Source organism: Lacerta agilis, chromosome 16 (assembly GCF_009819535.1).
Source record: "Lacerta agilis isolate rLacAgi1 chromosome 16, rLacAgi1.pri, whole genome shotgun sequence".
Lineage (NCBI taxonomy): Eukaryota > Metazoa > Chordata > Lepidosauria > Squamata > Lacertidae > Lacerta > Lacerta agilis.
This window is the reverse complement of record NC_046327.1, coordinates 374,525-397,204: the sequence shown is the minus strand read 5'-3', so window position 1 is coordinate 397,204 and position 22,680 is coordinate 374,525. Positions and strand designations below refer to the sequence as shown.

The window sequence follows — 22,680 nt, the reverse complement described above, 5'->3', positions numbered from 1 at the left end:
ACTGTGGCTTTCTGCTTTTTTCCTCACACACATGGAAGGAAGGAGCAAAGGAGCTGTGGGTGGGGACTCAAGAGTTTGCGTTCACAGGCATTGTCTTATTAAGACAGGATTCGATCACGTAAACCAGGTCAATGTGTTGAAGGAAGGCAGATAAAATATATTAAATCAAGAATGCTCTGAAAAAGAGGCTTAACAGAACAAAACTAGCAACTTAATTCCCTTTTACCTTTCCAAATTTCACCTTTTGTTCAGTATAAACCCTTATCCTGGCAGCACAATGACATTGGCATCTACAAGAACAATCACTTCTTGTCTTTGGGCCTCTTTGGAAAATAAAGGCTCCTATAAAGATTCCCACCCCCACCCCCCGCCTCAGATGCTAACTGCCTCAGTATTCCTCAAGGGCCAATTTTTTATTTCTAATGATCCCCAGCACAAGTTGACCTCTTCCCCATAGACAACTCTTCCTCATGCATAGCTGCCCCCATGTCCTGTTTGTTCAAGTGCTCGCCATAAACTCCCTTCAGCTTGACACAAAATTCTTCCTTAATCTTTATACAAGTAGCTGAAATCTCAGCCCTAAACACGTTTATCTGAAAAACACCCCATTTGTTTCGGCAGAGCCCATTTCCAGCTGAGCTTAGGATCGCAGCATTTCAACTGTAAGTCTAAATTAGGGAGTCGTGCGGGAGAAAACTTGGCACACTGAACTGAAAACACCAGCTGGTCATTTATAATTGTCTATGTTCAACCAAATAATGTCTGTGACATGAAAACACAGCACATAATTTTAAATCTAATCCAAATTATTTTGCATTCTATTACAATCCATACAACTTCAGGAACAGCCAATATATTAAGATATCCAGAGTTTTGGATAAACTGCAGAGCCATTTAATTGAATGGCATCTATATATAGCTTTTTTAAAAAGGGAAAGGTAGTAACCACTATGCGCAGATTTCAGTTCTTCCCATTCCTAAACTCCAGACTTGCGTAACTTTTCAGTCTGCTGATTTGTCCCTACTGGGCTGGTCTACAAAACTGGCAACAATGACATCGTTTGTTTCCCGAAGAAAGTTGTTGGGGATGTGCCAGGAGCACCCCCAACTGGTGGACATGTCACTCATTCCTGGTTGATGCTATTAAGTCCATCAAGGAACAGGAGAGGCAGCTGCCTGGTTGTGGCCTCCTATACCGGCGCTTCAGACAGTAATGCTTTCACTGGGTTTCAGGTACACAAAAGGTCATAGTCATGCAATGGAAGGTTCTAAATAAATTTAGTTTTTTACATTATTGAGCCATATGCAATTTTTGTTGACTAGGACTAATTCAGTGAAATATCTGCATCTTCAGTGGACTTTTCCACTGAACAGACTTGCCAAAGCAGCTATTTGTAAAGTTTCAGTTACATTTGCTATGGGAGACACATGACCCTTCCAGATTTGCATCTGTTGTATGGGTTGTTTTGCAGATTGATGGGCTGGCTGTCTCACTTTCATTTCACTTTTAATCTGTATATGGCCTTTCTATATTACTGCACACAAGGCAGTTTACAAGCTGAAGAAACAACAAAGATCACACACCTTATAACAATCTGATCCAATACAGAAACGCCACTATAAAAACGTAGCTTTAAATAAACAACTAATATAAAATAAAAGTAATATTCAACAATCCATTAGAATATAATGGCATACAATAAAACTAAATATCAGCAAATGATAATTAAACAGAAATTCACTCTTAATTGCAATAAATAATTTCTAAACTATAATCAATAAAAATAACAGCGAGTCACAGTGCATAAAATAACACAATACAAACTGAGAAGCCATGACACACAATTTACAAAATTATTTTTTAAAAAATATCTCTGAACTCCTCTTCCATGCACCTCTCTGAAAACAGAACTGGGACTCCTGGACTAAAGAAAAGGTAAAGTTAAAAGGTAGAGGACCCCTGGACAGTTAAGTCCAGTCCAAGGCGATTATGGGGTTGTGGTGCCCATCTCGCCTTTCAGGCTGAGGGAGCCGGCGTTTGTCCACAGACACCTTTTCTGGGTCATGCGGCCAGCATAACTAAACTGCTTCTGGCGCAACAGAACACCGTGACGGAGGCCAGAGCACACGGAAATGCCGTTTACCTTCCCGCCGCAGAGGTACCTATTTATCTACTTGCACTGGCGTGCTTTTGCACTGGCGTGTCCAGGCTGGGACAGAGCAATGGGAGCTCACCCCGTCATGCGGATTTGAACCGCCGACCTTCCGATCGGCAAGCCCAAGAGGCTCAGTGGTTTAGACCACAGCACCACCCGCATCCCACTAAAAAAGTTCTTTAGTCCTGGACTAAAGAACCAGAACCAGAGCTGGAGGGAGGGGGCTTTGGAGATCATCAATCCCAACTCCTTGATCCAGGCGAGAGGATCCGCAATTGATGGCTGCCTAACCTCTGCTTAAAGACCTTGAGGGAGGGAGAAAACTGCCCTCCCCTGGTAACAGAGGTCCTGCAGTGAAAGCAAGTCTAGGCTCCATCCCAAAACAAAGAGGAGGATTGCACAGAAGCAGCACTTGATGGGCAACAGCAACTCAAACTGCTGGCCCTCCTCATTTTGCAGCACATCAATGCAGATCTTGTTTCTCTTGCGCACAGCAAAGCGTGCCAAACTCATTCAGCCGTGGGACCCAATCCAATGTGCTCACCTCAGCATATTTGGCCACAGAGCTGGCTTCCACTGCATAGACTTTTCTCGCCCCAGCCTGCACAGCAAAAAACGACAGGATTCCGGACCCACAGCCAACATCTAGGATCACCTTGAAACAAAAGAAGGGGAGAAATAATCTCCATTTGTGATCCAAGAATTAAATTTATTGCGTTCACTGAATATAAAACACACTCAACTGAGCCTATTAGATTCTTGAATGATGCACAATCAGAAAAAAGCAGATAAACTGGCTTAGGTGGCCAGATCTGTTCACCTGAAGAAAGAGTGAAAGTAGTACCGTATGCTGGAGGGCACAAGAGACAAATGCTTTCCAAAATGAAGATTTCCCACTCTAGCAGGGATCCCAAGCTATCCTTTCCTTGCTATATGTGCCACAGCCTGAAAAAAAAAACCTTCTGGTATACACTAAAAAGCTATGATAGTATATATTTTTAAAATACTATATAGTATTTCTTTAAGCCAAGCATCAATTTTCTTTGAAGAGGAAGTCAATCAAGTTTTACAACAAAACAGTATCAAAGTACACCTTTCCATTAAATTTTTTTTACACTTGTTTCTAATACAAACATGGTAAATTAAATTTAAACAGAGAATTGCTTAATTCTGTAAGCCCCTAAAGCAAAACCTCTCACCTTTTACTCATTCAATGGATCTAACTTATGTAATAAACCCACATTACAGTATAAGCTTCAAGTGATGGCTGCAAAATTTCTGCCAGCATCTCAGATGCCACTTCATTGCTTGCATCTCCATACGAAAGTGCAGTAAAATCTGTAAAGTGGTAAATCACCCAGACTCTTGCTCCAGGGAAATCCATAGCCTTCCCATGGGGAGCAAAGACTACAACTGGCTATGTTTGGGGGGGGGGTGTTGGGATGTGTTTCTGACATGCAGAATGTTCTAGTTTGGTTCCCCATAAAATCTGACAGCATGGCTGAGTTAACAGGCTTAAAAAGCGAGTCATTAGGTTGGTTCAAGACCAAATGAGAAACCTGAAGCAATAAAGGACAAATTTTTCCTCATGCACCAGAAAATTAATGTTACCGTGGAAACCATGTACCACATGCCAGTCTTCAAGTGTACTTTTGATAAAAATGAGTCTTACAGTCTAATGAAAATAATCCTGTTGCATTTCCACAGCTCCAACTATAATCAGTCCAATTTTGTTACAGTGGTACCTTGGTTCCCAAACGCCGAAAACCCGCAAGTGTTCCGGTTTTTGAACGTTTTTCGGAAGCTGGACGTCTGACGCGGCTGTCAGCTATTGTCTCCGGGGCGCCTGCACCAATCAGAAGCCGCGCCTTGGTTTTCAAACATTTCGGAAGTCAAACAAACTTCCAGAACGGATTAAGTTTGGCAATTTTGTTTCTGCTATTTATTTTGCGTTTTTGTTTTTGAGGCTTTTTCAGTTAGTTTGTTTTTGTGACTGTGTGGAACCCAGTTCAGCTACTGACTGATTCATTGTGTGACTGCAGAAATGGATAAAAGCCCCGCCCCCCCCCCCCATCCACCCAACGACTGTCATGAGTGCAGGTAAGGCAAAAAATGAATATATATTTTTTATCATCTACAATACTGCCTTCTTTATTTTATAGTACAGTACATTGATTATTGCTTTCATTTTATGGAAATGGTCTTGTTAGATAGTAAAATTCATGTTAAATGGCTGTTTTAAAAATCTGGAACGGATTAATCTGTTTTGCATGACTTTCTATGGGAAAGCGCGCCTTGGTTTTGGAACGGACTTCCGGAACGGATTCAGTTTGAGAACCAAGGTACAGAGATTCAGGGGATACTCAAACTTGCAAACACGGCGATCTTATTTTCAGTTCCTACTACAGGATCAAATGAGCTCTCTTTTATATCACTGACGGAAAACTGCTAAGGGTGCTCATTTATCATGTAACATTGTCTTCTTCCTGTATTCCTTCTGTAATATTTTCTGTTTGGTTTTCTTCGGTAGTTTTGTGGTTTTGGCTTGTTGCAATGTCTGTTATAATGGAAAATTCAATAAAAAATATTTTACAGAGAGAGAGAGAGAATTGGGGTGGGCAGACTTCTAACAGGGCTTACCTTATCTTTAAAATCTATATGGTTCTGTAGTATTGCTCTGTGATATGTGGCCGTCCTCACAAAATCCTGCATCATGTTCTGTTGCTGGGATAAGCAGCCATAAAACTAAACAGGAAAAACAGGAACAAATATATAAAATTGTGCCCTTCCCCCCTTGCCTGCTGCACTTCACACAAGAAAGGCAAAGTCATGGCTGCAGAAACCAGCTCTGAGCAGGAAGTGCAGAAACGCTGGGAAAGTAGTGAATTTACCTCTTCTAGGTTTGTGATGCAATGGACCTCTACCTGAAAATATTGAGCTGCAGAGGATTCTTCGGTTCTCTGATTGAACACAGAGTGCTCCTTATTCCAATTCCTGCAGTTCTTCAGCACATTTGAAAACATGCTATATTCTGAAACAGAAACGGTGAATTTAATTAAATGCAGAGGCCTGAAAGGCGGGCCACTCAAATTCACAGCAGGCTTTGCTAGGGTACCGGGGGGGGGGGAATGGTATTGGCTATGCAAAACTACAGTTGTTTATATTAAACAGCATCATGTGAAACAGCAGGCAGTAGAAGCTGCTCTCCACCCTCTGCAAAACACCATGCAACATTCTGCTGATGAACTAAAGGTGCAAACAGCAAGCCACAAATTATACTCCGTGCTCTTTCATCTGCCTCTTCCTTCCCTTAAGACAGGTTAGCTCACTGGGGAAAGCAGAGTTGTGGACCTCCATTGATTTATGTGTCACTAGAACAGCTGGGGAATCCACCGAGATCAGCCCCCCCCCCCCGCTCTACAGCCCGGCTCACCCGACCCGTGCAGCAGCCATGCAGCTTCTGCCAAATGGGATGAGCTGTGGTGAAGGGGGCTGTGGTGGTGGAGGGGGGGGGATCTTAAAAATAGCATGGACCTGCATATAGAAGATGCATCCACTTGCTCTCTAGAAATCCTCCTCCGCTCTCTCAGCCACCCTTGCCACAGCCCAGGCTGGCATTTCTCTGAAGCCAACCAAATGTCCACAACACTGTAGCATAAATGCAAGAGATCTGTACTGCAAGATTTGACCCAGCCTTTCTGAAACCAGTGTTGACACCAGTCCTCTTGTTTCTCAGCTGAACTGTGCTCCACTCAAGATGGCAGCAAGTACACCCCATGAGCCAGTGGGCAAAATATTCCTCGGATGAGCTGCTCTAAATAGACGGCCATTGTTTGGGAAAGACAAGACGATATGCACAAGACACACTGGCAGTCAATTTTATGGCTTGCTTGATGCAACTCAGATGCTGCACACATGTTCTTCGGGAAACAGAGAAAACCATCTAGGATTTATAGCTGTCTAAACGGTGGAACGGAAGCAATGAGGAGAGCTCTGTCCTCTGCATGAATTCAGGGCAGGCATCCATTCGCCACCAGAAAGACGGGTGAAATGGGGGTCTGGAAATCTAAATCGACATAACTCTCCAAGTCATACGCAATGGTGCAATGGGAAGTTTACAAATAGACTTCGTTCTAAACAATTAGAAGATTTGCTCTTCAAAGATGCCTTGTTCAACTAGAAGCTTAAACTGGGTCAGAGATGCAAAGCAGCTGAAGCCCAATCTCTGACTGAGGACTAAACCGGAAGTGCTTCCCCCAAGGCCCTGTGGTCCAAGGCATCTTTGGCTGCTGTGGAAAGTCTGCTGCCCAAAAGAGCAACCCTGAATATCTACCCTGCAATATCCAGCACGTAAGAACATGATGCACCACTTTGCTGAAGCTAAGCAGGTTCCGGCCTGGTCAGTGCAAGAATGGGAGACCCCCTGAGAACCCTCCTTCCCACTGCCTTGAGTCCCAGGACAGAAGGAGGAGGGCTATCAATCTACTAATTAACTAACAAATCATGTTTGAGCCTTCCTATTCATGCAAGTGGCAGCCAATTAAGTCACATGGGGGCTTGAAAATTCAAAAACATGGTCCCATAGACATTATGAAAAACCCACAGCAGCTGCTTTAGATAGAAGTCGCATGTTTCTTGTGATTTCAAGTTTTGTCTGAAACATCTTCAAGTTGTCAGAAAAACATGTTGATATTGATACCTATACTCTATAGCCTGACGTCTGAGAATGTCTGACATCCTTGGGTATTCTTAAAAAGCAACATATATTCAAAACAATGTTGCCCAGTTGTTTGGTTCCAACACAGTATGAGGGTGTAAAACTTTGAAACCGCTTTAGAGGAATTTGCCACCATGATGGAGAAGCATGAAACCCTTTCTGTTCAATTCTCCATGGAGCAACAGATGTCAAAGGCTGTCCAATGTGTAAAAGATTTCAGACATAGAGGCAAACAAGAGCCTACAGTTAGCTGCTGCAGGACGCGGGTGGCGCTGTGGTCTAAACCCCTGTGCCTCTTGGGCTTGCCGATCGGAAGGTCAGTGGTTCGAATCTCTGCGGCAGAGTGAGCTCCCGTTGCTCTGTCCCTGCTCCTGCCAACCTAGCAGTTCAGAAGCATACCAGCGCAAGTAGATAGATGGGTATCACCATGGTGGGAAGGTGAACAGCGTTTCCGTGCGCTCTGGTTTCTGTCACGGTGTTCCACTGCGCCAGAAGTGGTTTAGTCCTGCTGGCCACCCGACCCAGAAAGCTGTCTGTGGATAAACGCTGGCCTGAAAGCGAGAATAGCTCCCGCAACCCCATAGTTGCATTTGACTGGGCTTAACCATGCAGGGGGCCTTTACCTTTACCTTTAACCATCCTCCCCAAACTAAATGTGTGTGGAATATTCAAACTATATCAAACTGTCCCCCCCCATTTTTTTCTGGGAAAAAATGGCTTTGTGAAAAAAGGGGGGCTGGTTATTTTTCCGGTTTTCCCCCAGGCCTTCCCATCTCTAGTTGTACTTCTGCAAACCTCAGGTTTCCTGTGAAGATATTGATAACTCAGTATCTTGGACTGGCTGATCCTCAGGGTCTCTTCCACCTCTACAATTCTATAGTTCTATGAACTCGTAGTGTGCAAAGCAGTGTACAAGAATGTGCACCCAAGTTACTGGTTTAGGGGGGTGGAAGTGGGCAAAGGGGGAGAAACTCTGAGACATGGACAGAACTGTGAATGTTGCCAATCACTTACCAGAATGGGACCTGAATTGAAGTAAGGCATTGTTATACCCGAGCGAAATCAAGATGGACTCTTTTCCCACACGGCAATATTCAGTATCCTTGTTAACCAAGCATTTAAACACACAAACGCCATCAGCTGTAGGGAGGGGGAAAAACATGTTAGTGCTTATTACAAACACAGACAGGTAAATACATATGTATATATTATTGGCCTGGCGTGCTCTGGTCCACGGGGTCACGAAGAGTGGGACACGACTAAACAACAATATGATTGGCGGATGATCCACAGCTTGCCTTGGTGGGTGGCATTTTCATTCAGATATATTTCTCATTATTTATATGCCCCTTGTTTTTTTATTCATGCCAACAGCTCCATCTTTACCTAATTGTTTTGGGATTGCAAAAGTTCTCTGTAAAAGAAGTACTGTGACGCACCAGCTCTGAGCTGTTCCTGGTGCCACGGGGGGGGGGGGGGAGAGGAAAGGATCATGTTCTCATTTATGAAGTCTCTAAGGAGACCCCCCCCCCCTCAATGTTCAGCAGTGTGAGAAACAAGAAGAATGGATGCTGTAAAGAAGAGGATTAATCTCAAGATGATGTACGTAGATCAGCAGCCAGGAGGAGGAATAGCTACCAAAGAAGAATTATTTTTAAAATCCACGTGGACACGGCAAAGATGACAGCAAAGAAGAGTTTAAGGGATGAATTGGATTTGGAAGAATAAACTCCCAATTTGGACATCTGGAGATATTATATGTTGAAGGAATTGTGGGCAGGACTAAATTATGAGCAGCAGCAGAAAATAAAATAGTAGCGAAAGAATTGTGGAATAGATAAAAATAAAACGCAGCATAGAAAGAAGGGTTCTTTTCAGAGGGTCAGGAAACCTTCTTTAAGGGGTTTCCCTCCTTGAGGTTCCTATTAATATGGAATTGGGTGGCAGCCAGCTTAACCTGTGCTTTGGGGGGGGGGAGACTTCTTTCTGAAGCACCTTCCCCCCAAATGCAAAAGACGTTTCTTTAAGCTTCTTTAGATGTGGAGGCCCATTCAAAGAAGCAATCTCCCCTGCGCGAGGCAAGGTGCTACCACTGCACGGAGTGTGTTTGTGCAGCATTTTCTAAGGGGTGGGAATAAGGAGACAGTCTGTTCGGATCTGGCCTGAACCAGGCGAGGAGGTTCTTTGAATCAGGCAAATGACACGACATTCTCGTCTTCAATCCTCTGCCACCAAAGGGAGAAGCCAACGTCAAGTTGCAGCACGGGACTGAACAGCTGTAATGGCACATCGGAAAACCCTGGGCATCGTTGCAAAGAAGCGACCTTCTCAAAAAGCACACAATTCCCTCAACGTGTCCATGAAGTTAACATTCCTGGTCTGCTGCATTTCTTCTGCCTGATGGAGGAACATTCTCCCTGAATTCCATCCGAACTCAGAGCAACCACACCAATATTTTTTCCATTCGGAGAAACACGCCACACGAAACTCCTTAATTTGTGTCTGCAAGTGAAGCCAATGTGATTCCTTCTCTTTGTAAATCTTTGACACATCATTGCAGCTGTTTTAACCCTTCATGGCCCATGATGAGAAATGTCTAATCTGAAACACGGTCATATAACTGCTTGCTACCTAGGCTGCTTTTCTTCTCTCTGGTACTTTTCCAATGATAAAACTGGCATTTGTCGTCCTGCAGTTCATTTATTTTACTCCAGAATAGTGTAAAAGTTTCCGCCTCCCCACCAACCAACAGAAGAAGGAACAACTTCTTCAAAAAAGAAGCTCAACATTGCATGGGACAATAATACTACAAGACATAATTCACAGGTCTTTTTCTCAATCATGCTTAGTGAATGCATATGGTCATAAAATCTACTGATATTTTATCGCCACTATAATAAAAGGGGTGGAGACATAATAGCTGTAACTATCTGCAAATGGTTTTACAAGATGCAAAACTAGCATGTAATTTGAGACCCACAGATGCAACCCATCTTGTTGCTTACTTATTTTTGGCAGAAAGGAGAAGATATATGTTTATCTCACCATGCAAAAACTATTTTTCCTATTCTATAGGAAAAGAACTGTCATAGTTGAATGCTAGAATATATAATTAACTTGTCTGAATATCCACTAATTTACCAGGCGCACAAAGGCAGGGGGGACAAAAGGAGTTTTTGCACAAAAATGACATCTGATTAAGACACTAATATTTTGCATAGCTGCTGTCAAACTGTCTGTCTGGATTCAAAATCTATTAGAGCTTTGATATCCTGTTCAAATGCTACAGAGAACCAGAGATTTCGGGGGGGGGGGGTAGGCTGCAGAAAAGGAGGCCGAGGGTTTGCTTCCATGCTCATTCATTGATCAAGAGAGCAGCCCTATGGAAATAGGTTACAACTAAACTAAGAGAAGGATGAGATGGAGAGCACAAAGATCTATTACTGCTGTGTTAGAAACATACCTATAAGCTCAGTGCCAAATGGCTCCATAAACCAGGGTTAGTTGCCAAAACGGAATATCTAGTTGCCATCTTGGGGTCAGATGGCTCGAAAGTTGTATTTTCCAATATGACTTGTTGGTTCCTGAAATTCATTCTGATTGTGCAGATAAAATATGAGAGCTGGAATTCTACAGGATGTGTTGCTGGGGTGTGAAAAGAGTCCAGATCCAAGGATCCCCAGGCAGGCACCTCCAGGTAAGGGAGACACCAGGGGCATTCCTGGCACCTGGACATCTTCCCTTGCTTGCAAGTGGCCGATAGACAGGTACAAAATGCTCCTGGCGCCTGGCGAATTTCAAACAGAATGTGATTTTGTAGTTTTTCTCTGTGCTGCATGGTATAATAGTATGCCGTGTTAGATAGCAGCTGAATCTGCCCAGATCGGGTCTCTGATCTGAACCGCCCAACCTGATTATAAAGCAAGTCTTGGATCTGCCAATCACTCATCAAAGCAGTGGGCGGGGTTTGTGACCTGTGCCAGGGTGACAGCCCCTTTGCTTGCTGGCCATTGCTCCGCCTAGCCAATCGGCTGCTGGCTGGGGAGTGGAGTGAGGGCCAGGTAGGGCAGGCTCCAGCCAACCATCTCTCCAGTCGGTCTTCGGAGCCAATGCTTCTGCTGTTGACATGCTACTGCCAACCCCACCTGCGAACACATTAGCTGAACGGGAATATCTAAGTGCATCTGTAACATTGGCTCAACCTACACACAAGCCTGGCTGGTGGATGCCAGGTGCCATGGGGAAGAACTCCAGCAGCGTCTGGGCTGCAAGGAGCACTGTGGCATGCCGTCAGAGTTGCACATGTTAACCTTTGCATGAAGGCATAACCCCAATAAATAAGGAGAGCTTCTTTTCCTCCCGAAGGAGCTTTCATTTACAGGAGAAAACTGGCAGAAGCCTTTTAGCGTAACAGCTACGGACTGTGTCTGGCTGGAGACTGGAAATCATTACAAGGCTGGGGGGGGGGGGGAGTAATGAACTCGACACAGAGGCTCCCAAGAGCCACCTGCTTCCTGCCACACAGATTAAAAGAAAGCAATGAATATGCACTGCTGATTTTAAAATTAAACATTTATCAGGCAAAAAAGAAAAATGAGTCTAAGAAAAGGGGAAGGTGGAATTTTAGAATAGGAACACAGCTCTGCTTCAGGTGGTTCAATGAATAATCCATCTGCTCTGCACCAGGCCTCATCTGCACCGATGGCAAAAGAAAATACAAGAAAGAACAGCCTGGGTCTCAAGGCAAGGCCACCGGCACAGCACCCTGACAGCAAACCTTGCCAGTGTTATTAGCTTTACCAGATTCAAACACAAAAGTAGCTTAAAACAAGTATTTTAATGTGCAGTGGCATCACATGGGGGGATGTTGTTCTGCTACACGCATAAAAGCACTGGTAAATATTTGCCAAATAGGCTAAAATGGATAAACACGCTTGTGTGCCAGTGATCTATGCTGCAAATTTAGTAATCAGAAAATCGGGGGGTTATTTGCAGCCACAAAGTACAAAAACTGAGAATATGTTTCAGCAACAACAGTGCTCAGTTTCCTTACAGGAAGGTTAGAAGACACACAACATGCAGCTTCATTTTCTAAAAATTGAAGTTGACACTTTTTTTTATTAATACTAAATGCTGATATTTGCGTGTAATAAAAACCTTAATGCAAAACTCCTGAGGAACAAGTTGTGCCTAACTTTGCTTTCACAGCTCAGTGATATTTGAAATGAAAACTCTTTATCCCTTTGCTGAAAGTCTGTCTAGACTGTACTTATTTACTTGAAAAACAGATTTATCTGCAAGATCTACCGGTATACTTCCATACACATGTCTCCACTTTATTTTCCAAGAGGAACTGGTTCTTTCTCTTACTCGCCTCTGAGTTCCATGTATGAAGATGTCAGGTGTGCTATAGCAGTCTTAACTGTGGTTAAACAAATCTCTTATGCACATGGTCAACAAAAGAACAAAAAATTCAGTCAGACAGAGCAAAGCCCAAAGTCAGACATACCGGTGTAACAAGCTGCAAGAGCTGTAGCTTTCAAAAATGTGTTTGTCTGTTTGACTTTTTGTTCATTTTATATATCCACAACAAAACACAATGGGATGAACAGATGAATTTACCATCACCAGAATAAAAAGCTTAACACATATACATTCTATGACTTCATTTACTTCTCTCTCTCTCTCTCTCTCTCTCTCACACACACTTTCCTTCCTTACAATGCATTTTAAAAATGGGAGAAAATCTAAAATGAGGCATAATGGCAAAGAAAATTATTCAAACCTTTTAAAAAATAATAAAGAGATTGGATAGAGGCAAACAGGTACTTGTCATGGAATGTGGAACTCATATCTGAAGTTAAAAGTGGCAAAAGACACACCCCTAAGTTGGTATCAAGGAAATCAATTTGTCCGATGTTCCTGAAATAAGGGTTATTAATTGTTGTCACCCACTAAGGTGGGGCTCATAGCGCTCTAATAACCCTTAGATAACTGGAGACATTGTCTCTGTAGGGGGGGGCTCTTTGCTCAGGGGTCCCCAGATACTGGACTGCCACTTCCAGCATCCCTGAGCATTGGCCAAGTGGGGGAGATATTGATGACTTGCTATTTGAGATTGTTATTGTGACACGACTGATGTATTTTCATGTCACTTGTAAGCCACATTGAAAGGATGTGTGTCCTGGAAGGCAAAATTTTGTATAAATAAGTTAAATAAATGTGTGCCTTTAAAAATAATGTGCTATTTACATCCACAAGTGTGTGTGTGTGTGTGTGTTGGGGGCTTTTATAAGGAAAAGATTAACCACCACACCCTGGCCCAATCGGAATTGCCATGCTCAACAATCGCTGAAGAATTAAGACTAGATCAAGTATTTGCATATCTCCTAGTTTGACCCCATATTGTACATCTTGAAAGGAACCTTAAGTATGTATCCAGTTCGTGTCCCTGGCTGCTTGTTCCCCTTTCCATAGTAACATTCTGACAAACAATACCAAAAGAAGCAGCAAATTTCTAACACTCTCCGCTCATGGTGTTTTAATGACTGAAAGCTTCTGCCCAGAGAAAACAGTGGATTTGCCAGGCACAACTGGTGTGTTTGTGGTATGATACAATTATATTAGATTAGCATGATTTTGACATGCAGCTCTACCCTGTGGTTACATAGGAAATCCCTGCTTTCCTTTAGGCGTATTTTGCAAGAAAGCATGTTAAAGGAGCTCTCCAAAAATAGGAAACAGCGACAGGAAGAGCACGTCTTGCTGCAAAAATCTGAAGACACCACAGCCCTTGCTTACAAAGGAATAGGATGAAGCCGTTTCATGCAGGAAAATAAATGCTAAAATGCGGCACAACAGCAGGGCAAGTTTGGCATGGTTCTGCAGCAAAAACTAGCAGCTGGGATGCAAGCAGCAAGAACAAAGCTGCAGGACCAAAGATTTCCAGTACAGGAGAGACCAAGTTCTATCATCCAGATTTTCATATTATGTTTTCTTTCTCCTGTGATCCAATTTAGGTTAGGAGGATGAATATTTTAGACGAGCTGTAGCCAATGCTAGTCCTACTCAAGAGTCAATCCACTGAAAAGACTAACTTACTGTAGGTCCACTGATTTCAGTGGGTCTAAAGGTAAAGGAACCCCTGACCATTAGGTCCAGTCGTGCCCGACTCTGGGGTTGCGGCGCTCATCTCGCGCTACTGGCCGAGGGAGCCGGCGTACAGCTTCCGGGTCATGTGGCCAGCAGGACTAAGCTGCTTCTGGCGAACCAGAGCAGTGCACAGAAACGCCGTTTATCTTCCCGCCGGAGCGGTACCTATTTATCTACTTGCACTTTGACATGCTTTCGAACTGCTAGGTGGGCAGGAGCTGGGACCAAGCAACGGGAGCTCACCCCGTCATTGCGGGGATTCGAACCGCCGACCTTCTGATCAGCAAGCCCTAGGCTCTGTGGGTCTACTCTTGGGTAAAACCTACCAACTAGGATTTTTATGGATGCTATTCCAGCACACACAATTTACTGGGGAAAGTACCACTGGACGCCATGTGGGGCTTACCTTAGAGGTAGATGTACGCAGATTTGCAGGACCTGGGAGTGAAGCCACAGGACTCTGTTGAACATCTCAGTAGACACAAGTAAGAGTGCATTGCTATTCAAATTTCATATAGGACTTTAATAGGATCTGAAAGTGATCTACCTTTATCTGATTTTGTCTACTTCTGTACACCATTTTTTTCTTGTGAAAATATAAGGTTCTCAGCCAACATTAATATGTGCTCCAAAGACAAAAGCACATGGAATCTGTTGACCCTTACATTTATTTACTCTTAATTAGGATATTAAAGATTAAAGCAAGTTTATGCCCTTCAAGAGATTATGATACTTGAAGAAGAACATCTATTTTCTCCTACAATTCTCATATACCATCAGAAGAGGAAACTACATCCTTCCTGAAGTCTGACTACATTCAACCACACATAGCTCGAAAGTTGATTTTCTTTCACTGCAACAGATTCACAGCTCAGTTATGCAGATGCTGTTTCACCGACTTTGATCGGACAACACCTGGTTCAATGTAGCCAAGAGAAGGCACTTCCTTGCCTAGGCCTGCCAGTTTGCGGAGATCCTTTGCTGAGTTGCTCTGCAGTCTGCACTCATCCCTCGGGGGACACCCAGAGGAAGGGCCTTCTCTGCCCTGGGAATCGGCTCCCCCTGGAATTCAGGCAAGCAGCCATCCTGGACTGCTTTCGGGCACTTACTAAAGCCTTGTTTATGTGCTCATGCATTTGCTATGGTTATCACCTAGCTCTTAGCATTTGCATTTTCCTACTGTGGATTTCCCATTTTGTTAGTTTTACTGCCTGCACTGAAAGATGTGACCAGTGAATCCTGTATGGATGCAGTTCCCGGACGGAGACCTTTTGGTCCTCTCAGGCACGTAACTGCCTTGTGGGCTTTCTACTGGCACAAAATGAGCTGTTTTTCATGTTTTGTATCATTGGGGGTTACTATTGCTTCCTTGGTATATGTTTTGAATACAGCACATTATGAGCAGTCCAGACAACACAATAACACAGTGTAAAAATATAACAACTAACAGTAAACTGAGCGAGGCACCCACGGTTATTAATTGCATCCCACCCCCAAATGAAAAGTCTGTTAACTGGTGGATACAAAGTATAGTTTACACAGATGGGAGGAAAGCGACCCCCCCCCCCCGTTATTTCAGAGCATCCTGAACAATGACCCTGCCAAGCGATCAAGAGACAAGGAGCAGAATGATTTGGAAAGTCACCGGTAAAGGATGAAAATGTTGCATGTGAACATATCCTTTGTGACACATGCAAATATAGTTTTCTTCTATACTATACAATGCAGATAAAACACTTTCACATGTTTGGCCTGGAAAACTAACAGCCTAATCGTAAATACAGACATACAGATGGTGACAAACTGCCTTGCCCAGAGCCCCCACACTCTGGGTAATTCAGGAGGTGAGACAGGGATGACCTTTAAAAACTTATGTTTACCTAAGCTTTCCTGGGCACGAGCTTTCCTTTCCTTTTGTGATATAATGCTGTGGTTTTAATCTTGTTTTTATCCACTTTTAAAGATAATTTTACTGAATGTTGTTTGCATTTTTATTGCTACTAAAATTAATTGTAAATTGCTTGGAGATCTTTTTGCTATACCTATATAAAATTTCTTGAAATAAATACGATGGTGCGTTTTCAGAGAACTGAATGCAGAATGAGCAAGTCATAACTGCTCTTGCACACAGAGTCTGTGAACACAGCTTCAGCCATGAGCTCACTGTGCAAACAGACCACATACAACCGAGATCAGACGCAGAGGAAACTTGCTCTGTGCTTCACCAGAAACCATTTTTGCATAGTGTGCATTGGCTCGTCTTTGTACCCATCACAAATTTAGCTTCCCCCATTCTGCAAACAATTTTTAAAGTGTTTTAAACAGTGTAAAAAAACCAAACAGCATCTGACATAATTTCCATGCGGTTGCTGCACTGGCAGTGAGGGGCATTGTGATTCTTCTTCAGAAGAGAACCATATGTACGCAGAAAGACATCTATTACCAACCACATGCTTGAATAACTCATATGATGGGTTGGTACAATACTCACATGAAGAATGTTAGCCCATAAAGGAATTTATTCCAGCAAATCAGCTTAACACATAGTATTATTTCATTATTACTTTTTTTGCATTGAAATATACTTTTTAATGTGCTGGCTGAATCTTTTTAAGCTGACAATCAGTGATGAGGCTGAACATTACAACTCAAAATAATATTGCCAAAATACTGGTAATAATTTCCATTCTGTTTAATGACAGTTTTGTTCTTGCTCATAATAATAATAATAATAACAATAATTTTATTGTTTATACCTTGCCCTTCTGGCTGGGTTTCCCCAGCCACTCTGGGCGGCTCACAGCATACTGGTATACTGAAACATAATAAAACACCACACATTAAAAACTTCCCTGTACAGGGCTGCCTTCAGATGTCTTCTAAAAGTCGGATAGTTGTTTATTTCCTTGACATCTGATGGGAGGGCGTTCCACAGGGCAGGTGCCACCACCGAGAAGGCCCTCTGTCTGGTTCCCTATAACCTCACTTCTCGCAGGGAGGGCACTGCCAGAAGGCCCTTGGAGCTGGACCTCCATGTCTGGGCTGGACAACAGGGGTGCTTAATGTGTTTAATTCGTTGGAAGCCACCGGGAGTGGCTGGGACAACCCAGTCAGATGGGCAATAAATTATTATTATTATTATTATTATTATTATTATTATTATTATTATTCGGTGCTTCTTTTCAGGGGTACTAAAGGGTACACAGTACAGCCATCTCTTTTGTTCTTGTTGTTGTTAAAAAGTGTGGCACTTACTGTAACAACTTTAAGTAATTTAGATACCTACTCATATTTCAAATAAATCTCTAAAATTTACAATTTTATAAAAATATTTCAAATGCAATAAATACAATTTTAATACCGACATTGTAAAGCAGCACAGATAAGTTACACCAGATCCTCATAAACAACAACCATACTTTATATATGGGCAGGAATATTAGCAAAAGACATATGCAACTGCCATTTTGCCTTAAGATTCATTTATTCTGGTTTTCTCAGCAGAAGTTTTGTATTTATTTCCATTTTTATTGCTTATTTCTTCATGGGATTAAAATGGGAAGCATCAGAAGAAGATTCTTAACAGACAAGCTGTTAAGAAAAGGATGTAATGATACATTCACTACAAAATAGATGCCACAAACAAGGTTTTGTAGCCAATGCTAGTCCTACTCAGAGGAGACCCATGGAAATGAATGAGCCTCAACTAGAAATGCCCATTATTTTCACTGGCTCTGCTAGGACAGCCCAAGGTAAACGGCCGTGCGTGCACAGGGACGTCACAGGTTAGGCACCAAGAGTGTTCCTGAACACACAGATATACAACGTGATCAAAATAATATTGCTCAAGGATATTTTAATCTCATCCTCACGGCTTTTATTGTCAACACAACTTTCCCTTGAGACAAATTAATATCTCATCCTCCTGACAGCGACAACCATTTAAAACAGACTTCATCTGTGTGAAGAATCCCACAGCTCCTATGAATTCAGGCTAAACAAAGAGCTCCGGCATTGGGATCAATATTTGCCTCTGAGACACAAGTTCTCCTTCTCATCCTTAGCCCCCCCCCTCCATATTCAGCACTCAAAAGCACAAAACAGCCGCTGTGTTTTCTCCTAAAGCCTCGGAAAGGCTGGCACTGAAGTTTTCTGAAACACTTGCTGGTAAGATCACTGCTTCCAACATCTGTGAAAGAGCCGGCAAAGCATTTGGCATCCACACGGCCGGATCCTGAGCATCTGCCCCAGAACAGCCGGCCGTGAGAGCACAGCAGCACGCCAGCGGAAGCCGCTCCATGCCATGCTGGGAGAGATACTTCTGCTGCCAAACAGGGGCAGATTCTGCAGGAAAGGACTAGGTCAACAGGTCTTCTGGGTTAGTTTCCGAAACCTTTGAAGAAAACCTTCCCAAGTCGCACACAAATAATAATCCAGCCTACTATAATGAGTTTATACAAATGCAGGAGAAAACATTCAACTTTCTTCCTTAGCACAGAGAAGAGCCCCCTTCTTAGGGAGCATCTGCACTGATCACAAAATCAGGTGGGGCCCCCCAGTAAGCACTTCAGAAAAACAGCCCACCTTGGCCCAAGGCACTTTGCCCCAATGCAGCTCAGGGCTGCTATCCCCTTTTCTACAGAGAATTTTTTGAAAAGCACATCCCCCCTGCAATCATTTCTCAAAAATTATCCCACATTTTTGAAATTTGGCAACATATAAAACATAATTATATATATATATATATATATAGAGAGAGAGAGAGAGAGAGAGAGTGTCCTTTGTTCTAGTGCTAGTTATGCAGCTTATTTTTCTTGTTCAAACTAAAAGGATAATACAACACACATGGCTGAAATTCTGCCTTTTAATGTCTGACATCATAAAATATAATTCCGTTTATTTGCAATGTTTATATCCTGCTGTATACTTAAGTATAGCTCAATATGGTTATTTTAAGCCTCTAATGTTCCCCTAATAATGTTTTTGAGTATCTGCTGTCATTTCTGCTATATTTTTAGCACTATCTTGATATTAGTAATGGAACATATTTTATTTCTCGCACATTTCAGAAGTCAAAAAGATTTCCACAGCAGCAGTAGCAGTCGAAGATAGTGCCGGCACCAGGGAAAGACAAGTTGTGGCATGAAGTTGAACTGAACTTGTTTTCCTCACCCTGAGCCAAAACTTTTTTAAAGTCTTGCAGCGCCTTTTAGGGACCCCTTCCTGCCTTTAACCACCAAAGGATTCCCTCCCCCACCTGACTGAATCAGGTCGCTTCACCCTGTTGCGTAGCAGGGTCCGCTCTGCACAAGGAGCCACAAATGGAGCTGAGTTATGAACACGGCTGAGCGACATCAGTCTTTTAAATATCACCAGCTAAAATACATTGCTATGTTGAAAAGGAAGGAACATTGGCCCTGCGAGGCTCTGGGGTGAAACCGCCACAGCTCCCTCCACCTCCAATGCCCGGTGCAGCAAGGAAGCAGGCAGCCGGAGAAGGAAGGGAAGGCACAGGCAAGCCCCACCGGCTGAAGGCTTCATCCTGCTCTGGGCCTCAAACTGGTCCTGGATATCAATGCATCGGCCAGGCCCAGTTACAAGCAGGCTGTAAGGGATGTACCCAGGTGCAAAGCTCACCAGGTGCATGGCACCTTTGGCACCAGGCTATCAGCCACTTACGACCAAGCGAAGAAGCCCGGGCTCCAGGACGTGCCTGGTGTCTCCTCATCTGGAGGTGCCTGCCTGAGGATCCATGGATCTGGACTGTTTTCACACCCCAGCAACACATATTATAGAATTCTAACTCTCATATTTTATCTGTACAATCAGAATGAATTTCAGGAACCCAAAATTCACATTGAAAAATACGACTTTTGAGCTGCCTGGCCCCCAACCCGGCATTCCATTTTTGGCGACTGTAACCTTCTGCCACTGCTTGTGTGCCTCTTGAGCCCACCCCCTTTGCCAGGGGTCCACTCCATTTCCAGCCCCTGCTCTTGGCTTCCTTGGCTCTGATGCTCAAGTGCCACTTGGGACACGATGAACAGAAGATCCACAAAATATCTCTAACCCACTAAAGTACCTTAATACAAAAACCCTGTACTATAGATAATGGAGAAAGCCCAGGTTCCCCATGTGCCAGAATGTTCTCAGGCCTGTAGCTGCCAGATAGCTGAAGTCCAGAGCAAAGGAAACACACTAAGAAAAATGCACAGTAGCTTCTTCTAAACTGTGTTGCTTTTATTCACTCGTGAAATACACTCATAAGCCACATTTTGGCCCTAGCAGCCGACAATAAAAAATAAAACACTAATATTAAAATTAAGCAACAAACCAAATAAAGAACATGAACCATACACACACACACACACACACACACACACACAAAGACCAAGAGGAATGGAATCAAACCTCCACCTATTAAAAACAAGTAAAAGCTGCCTGGAATGGAAAGCAAGCAGAGAAGAGGAGAGTCTAGGACAAGCATCCCCAACCTGAGGTGCTCCAGATGTTTTGGCCTACAACTCCCATGATCGCTAGCTAACAGGACCAGTGGTCAGGGATGATGGGAATTGTAGTCCAAAACATCTGGAGGGCCGAAGGTTGGGGATGCCTGGTCTAGGAAATGCCTTGGTAGGGCATTCACAACTGGGGTGCTGCCACAAAAAGGCCCTGCTCTGTGTTTCCACCGACCTCAGCTCACTAGAGGACAGAACAAACTAACTCCCCCCCCCCGGGGGTCCTTCCACAGCCCACCCACCACCAAGGCGTACACACCTGAGCTCAAAGCTTGTCTGGCTACTGTGAGACCAGAATGCAGAACAAGGTGGACCTTTGGCCTCACCCAGCTGGTCTCTTCTGTTCCTGACTAGTCAAGAAGGCAGGGCATCCTTAGCAAGCCATGGTGTCCAGGAAAAAGCCCCCAGCTGAGCCTCCTTGGCTTGGGCTGCCTGTCCTTTCCCCTGCCCTTCTCTCCCACTTTGCAGCAGGCAAAAGCAGGTGCTCCTCTTGAAGGAGAGCAACTTGTTCTAAGCTTCTGCTATTGCTCTATTTCAGGGGTCAGCCAAGTTTTCCAGCCATGGGCTGCTCCACTGTCCCTCAGACCATTGTGGGGGGCTGGAATATATTTTGGGGGGAAAAATTCCTATGCCCCACAAATAACCCAGAGATGCATTTTAAATAAAAGGGCACATTCTACTCATGTAAAAACACGCTGATTCCCAGACCGTCCGTGGGCCGCATTTAGAAGGCGATTGGGCCGCCTCCGGGCCCCGGGCCTTAGTTTGGGGACCCCTGCTCTATTTGTTCACTTTTCAAAATGCAGTTAGGATGGATAGATGCCTCCTTAATGCAAGAGCAACCAAGTGCAAGTCCTCGTCCGGGACAGACAGGCTTTTCTCAAGCTCTCTGCTCAATGTCAGAACTCAAGCAGGAATCCTTCTGCAGGAGGGTTGAAGCCAGGGGAGGAGGGCTCACCAAGGAAGCTTTGAACCAAGAGAGCATTCTGCAGGACGGAGCTCCACAAACAGACTCCTTTAACCGGGCACATTCAGTCAGATAATGATGATGATGATGAGGATGATGATGATAATTTGTTTATATGCTGCCCACCCGACTGGGTTGCCCCAACCACTCAGGGTGGCTTTCCAACACATTAAGCCATTTGCCAGAACGGCAAAGAGAGCCGGAGATCACCTAGCTGTCTCTGAGCATGAGCAGACTGCCCCTCAGTCCCCGGGGACCCTCTCCGACTCGGGACGGCAGAGCAGGGCTTCCGGGGAGAGTCTGCATCTCTTTCGCCCTCGCCTTCCTTCAGCTCCTCCTCGCCAACTGCCCATTACACGGGAAAAGCCTCTGGCGCGAGACGCGCGTAACGTGTGGACCAGGCACGCGTTGGATTTCTCCGAGAGCCTTTCGGACGTGACCCGCCGCGAGGCAGCCCTTGCCGGTGGCGCGGCTCGCCCTGCAGCCCTTTCCTCCTCCTCCCCCTCCCCCTCCCCGCGCGCCCTTCCGCGCCCCTCCGCGCCGCGCTACTTCACCGTCGGTCACGGCCAGCTCGGCTTCTCCGTCTCGCGGCTGCAGCTGCAGGCGGAGCGCCTTGGCCCCGGCGCGGAGCACGAGTGGCCCCTGCGCCAGCTGCTCCTCGCTCAGCAGGCGCAGCTGCACCGCGAAGCGCGGCGCCGCCGCCGACGGACAGGCCGCCGACCCCGGGACAGCCATGCCGCCGCCTCCTCGCCCCGCCGCCGCCGCCGCCGCACAGGCGCCTGGCACGCCCGCGGAGGCGGAGGCGGAGGCGGCCGAGGCTCCTCCTCGCGCGAGACCCGCGGCAGCAGCGCGGAGGGCGGGCACGAGCCTCGCGGGCACGCGCCAGGCTCCCCGGCGGAGGCGCCTCAAAGCAGCCTGCCTCGCTCCCGCTCCGCTTCTCCGCCCGTCGAGCTCCGCGTTGGCAGCAGCAGCGAGCGACGCCCGGCGGCCGCCCCGGGAAGCGCTCTCTCGTGCGCCCCGCGGGACTGCAGCCGCGCAGGAGATGCTCCCGGGCCGCTCTCGGCGCAGCAGCGCCATCGGGGGACGGACGCGGCGCAGCTGATCCTTCGCTTTCCTTGGCGAGCAGAAATGAGGCAGGAGGGGGCGAAGAAGGGACGCTCCTGCTCTTTC

At 45.0% G+C, this 22,680-nt stretch overlaps 1 protein-coding gene across 2 annotated transcripts in view; it reads right to left on the bottom strand.

The window, feature by feature from the left end:
* LOC117060658 (histone-arginine methyltransferase CARM1-like) overlaps positions 1-22,205 on the bottom strand; it is a 41,691-nt gene extending 19,486 nt beyond the window's left edge. The window contains exons 1-5 of one of the 2 annotated variants that reach the window (XM_033173069.1): positions 22,065-22,205; positions 7,888-8,013; positions 5,048-5,187; positions 4,797-4,901; positions 2,701-2,811 (exon numbers count right to left, since the gene is read on the bottom strand). In XM_033173069.1, the coding sequence (XP_033028960.1) occupies positions 2,701-2,811; positions 4,797-4,901; positions 5,048-5,179 (348 nt within the window). In that variant the 5' untranslated portion in view covers positions 5,180-5,187; positions 7,888-8,013; positions 22,065-22,205. The remainder of the gene's footprint in view (positions 1-2,700; positions 2,812-4,796; positions 4,902-5,047; positions 5,188-7,887; positions 8,014-22,064) is intronic. The other variant, XM_033173068.1, reaches the window with a different exon arrangement.
* Between the last annotated feature and the right edge of the window lie 475 nt (positions 22,206-22,680).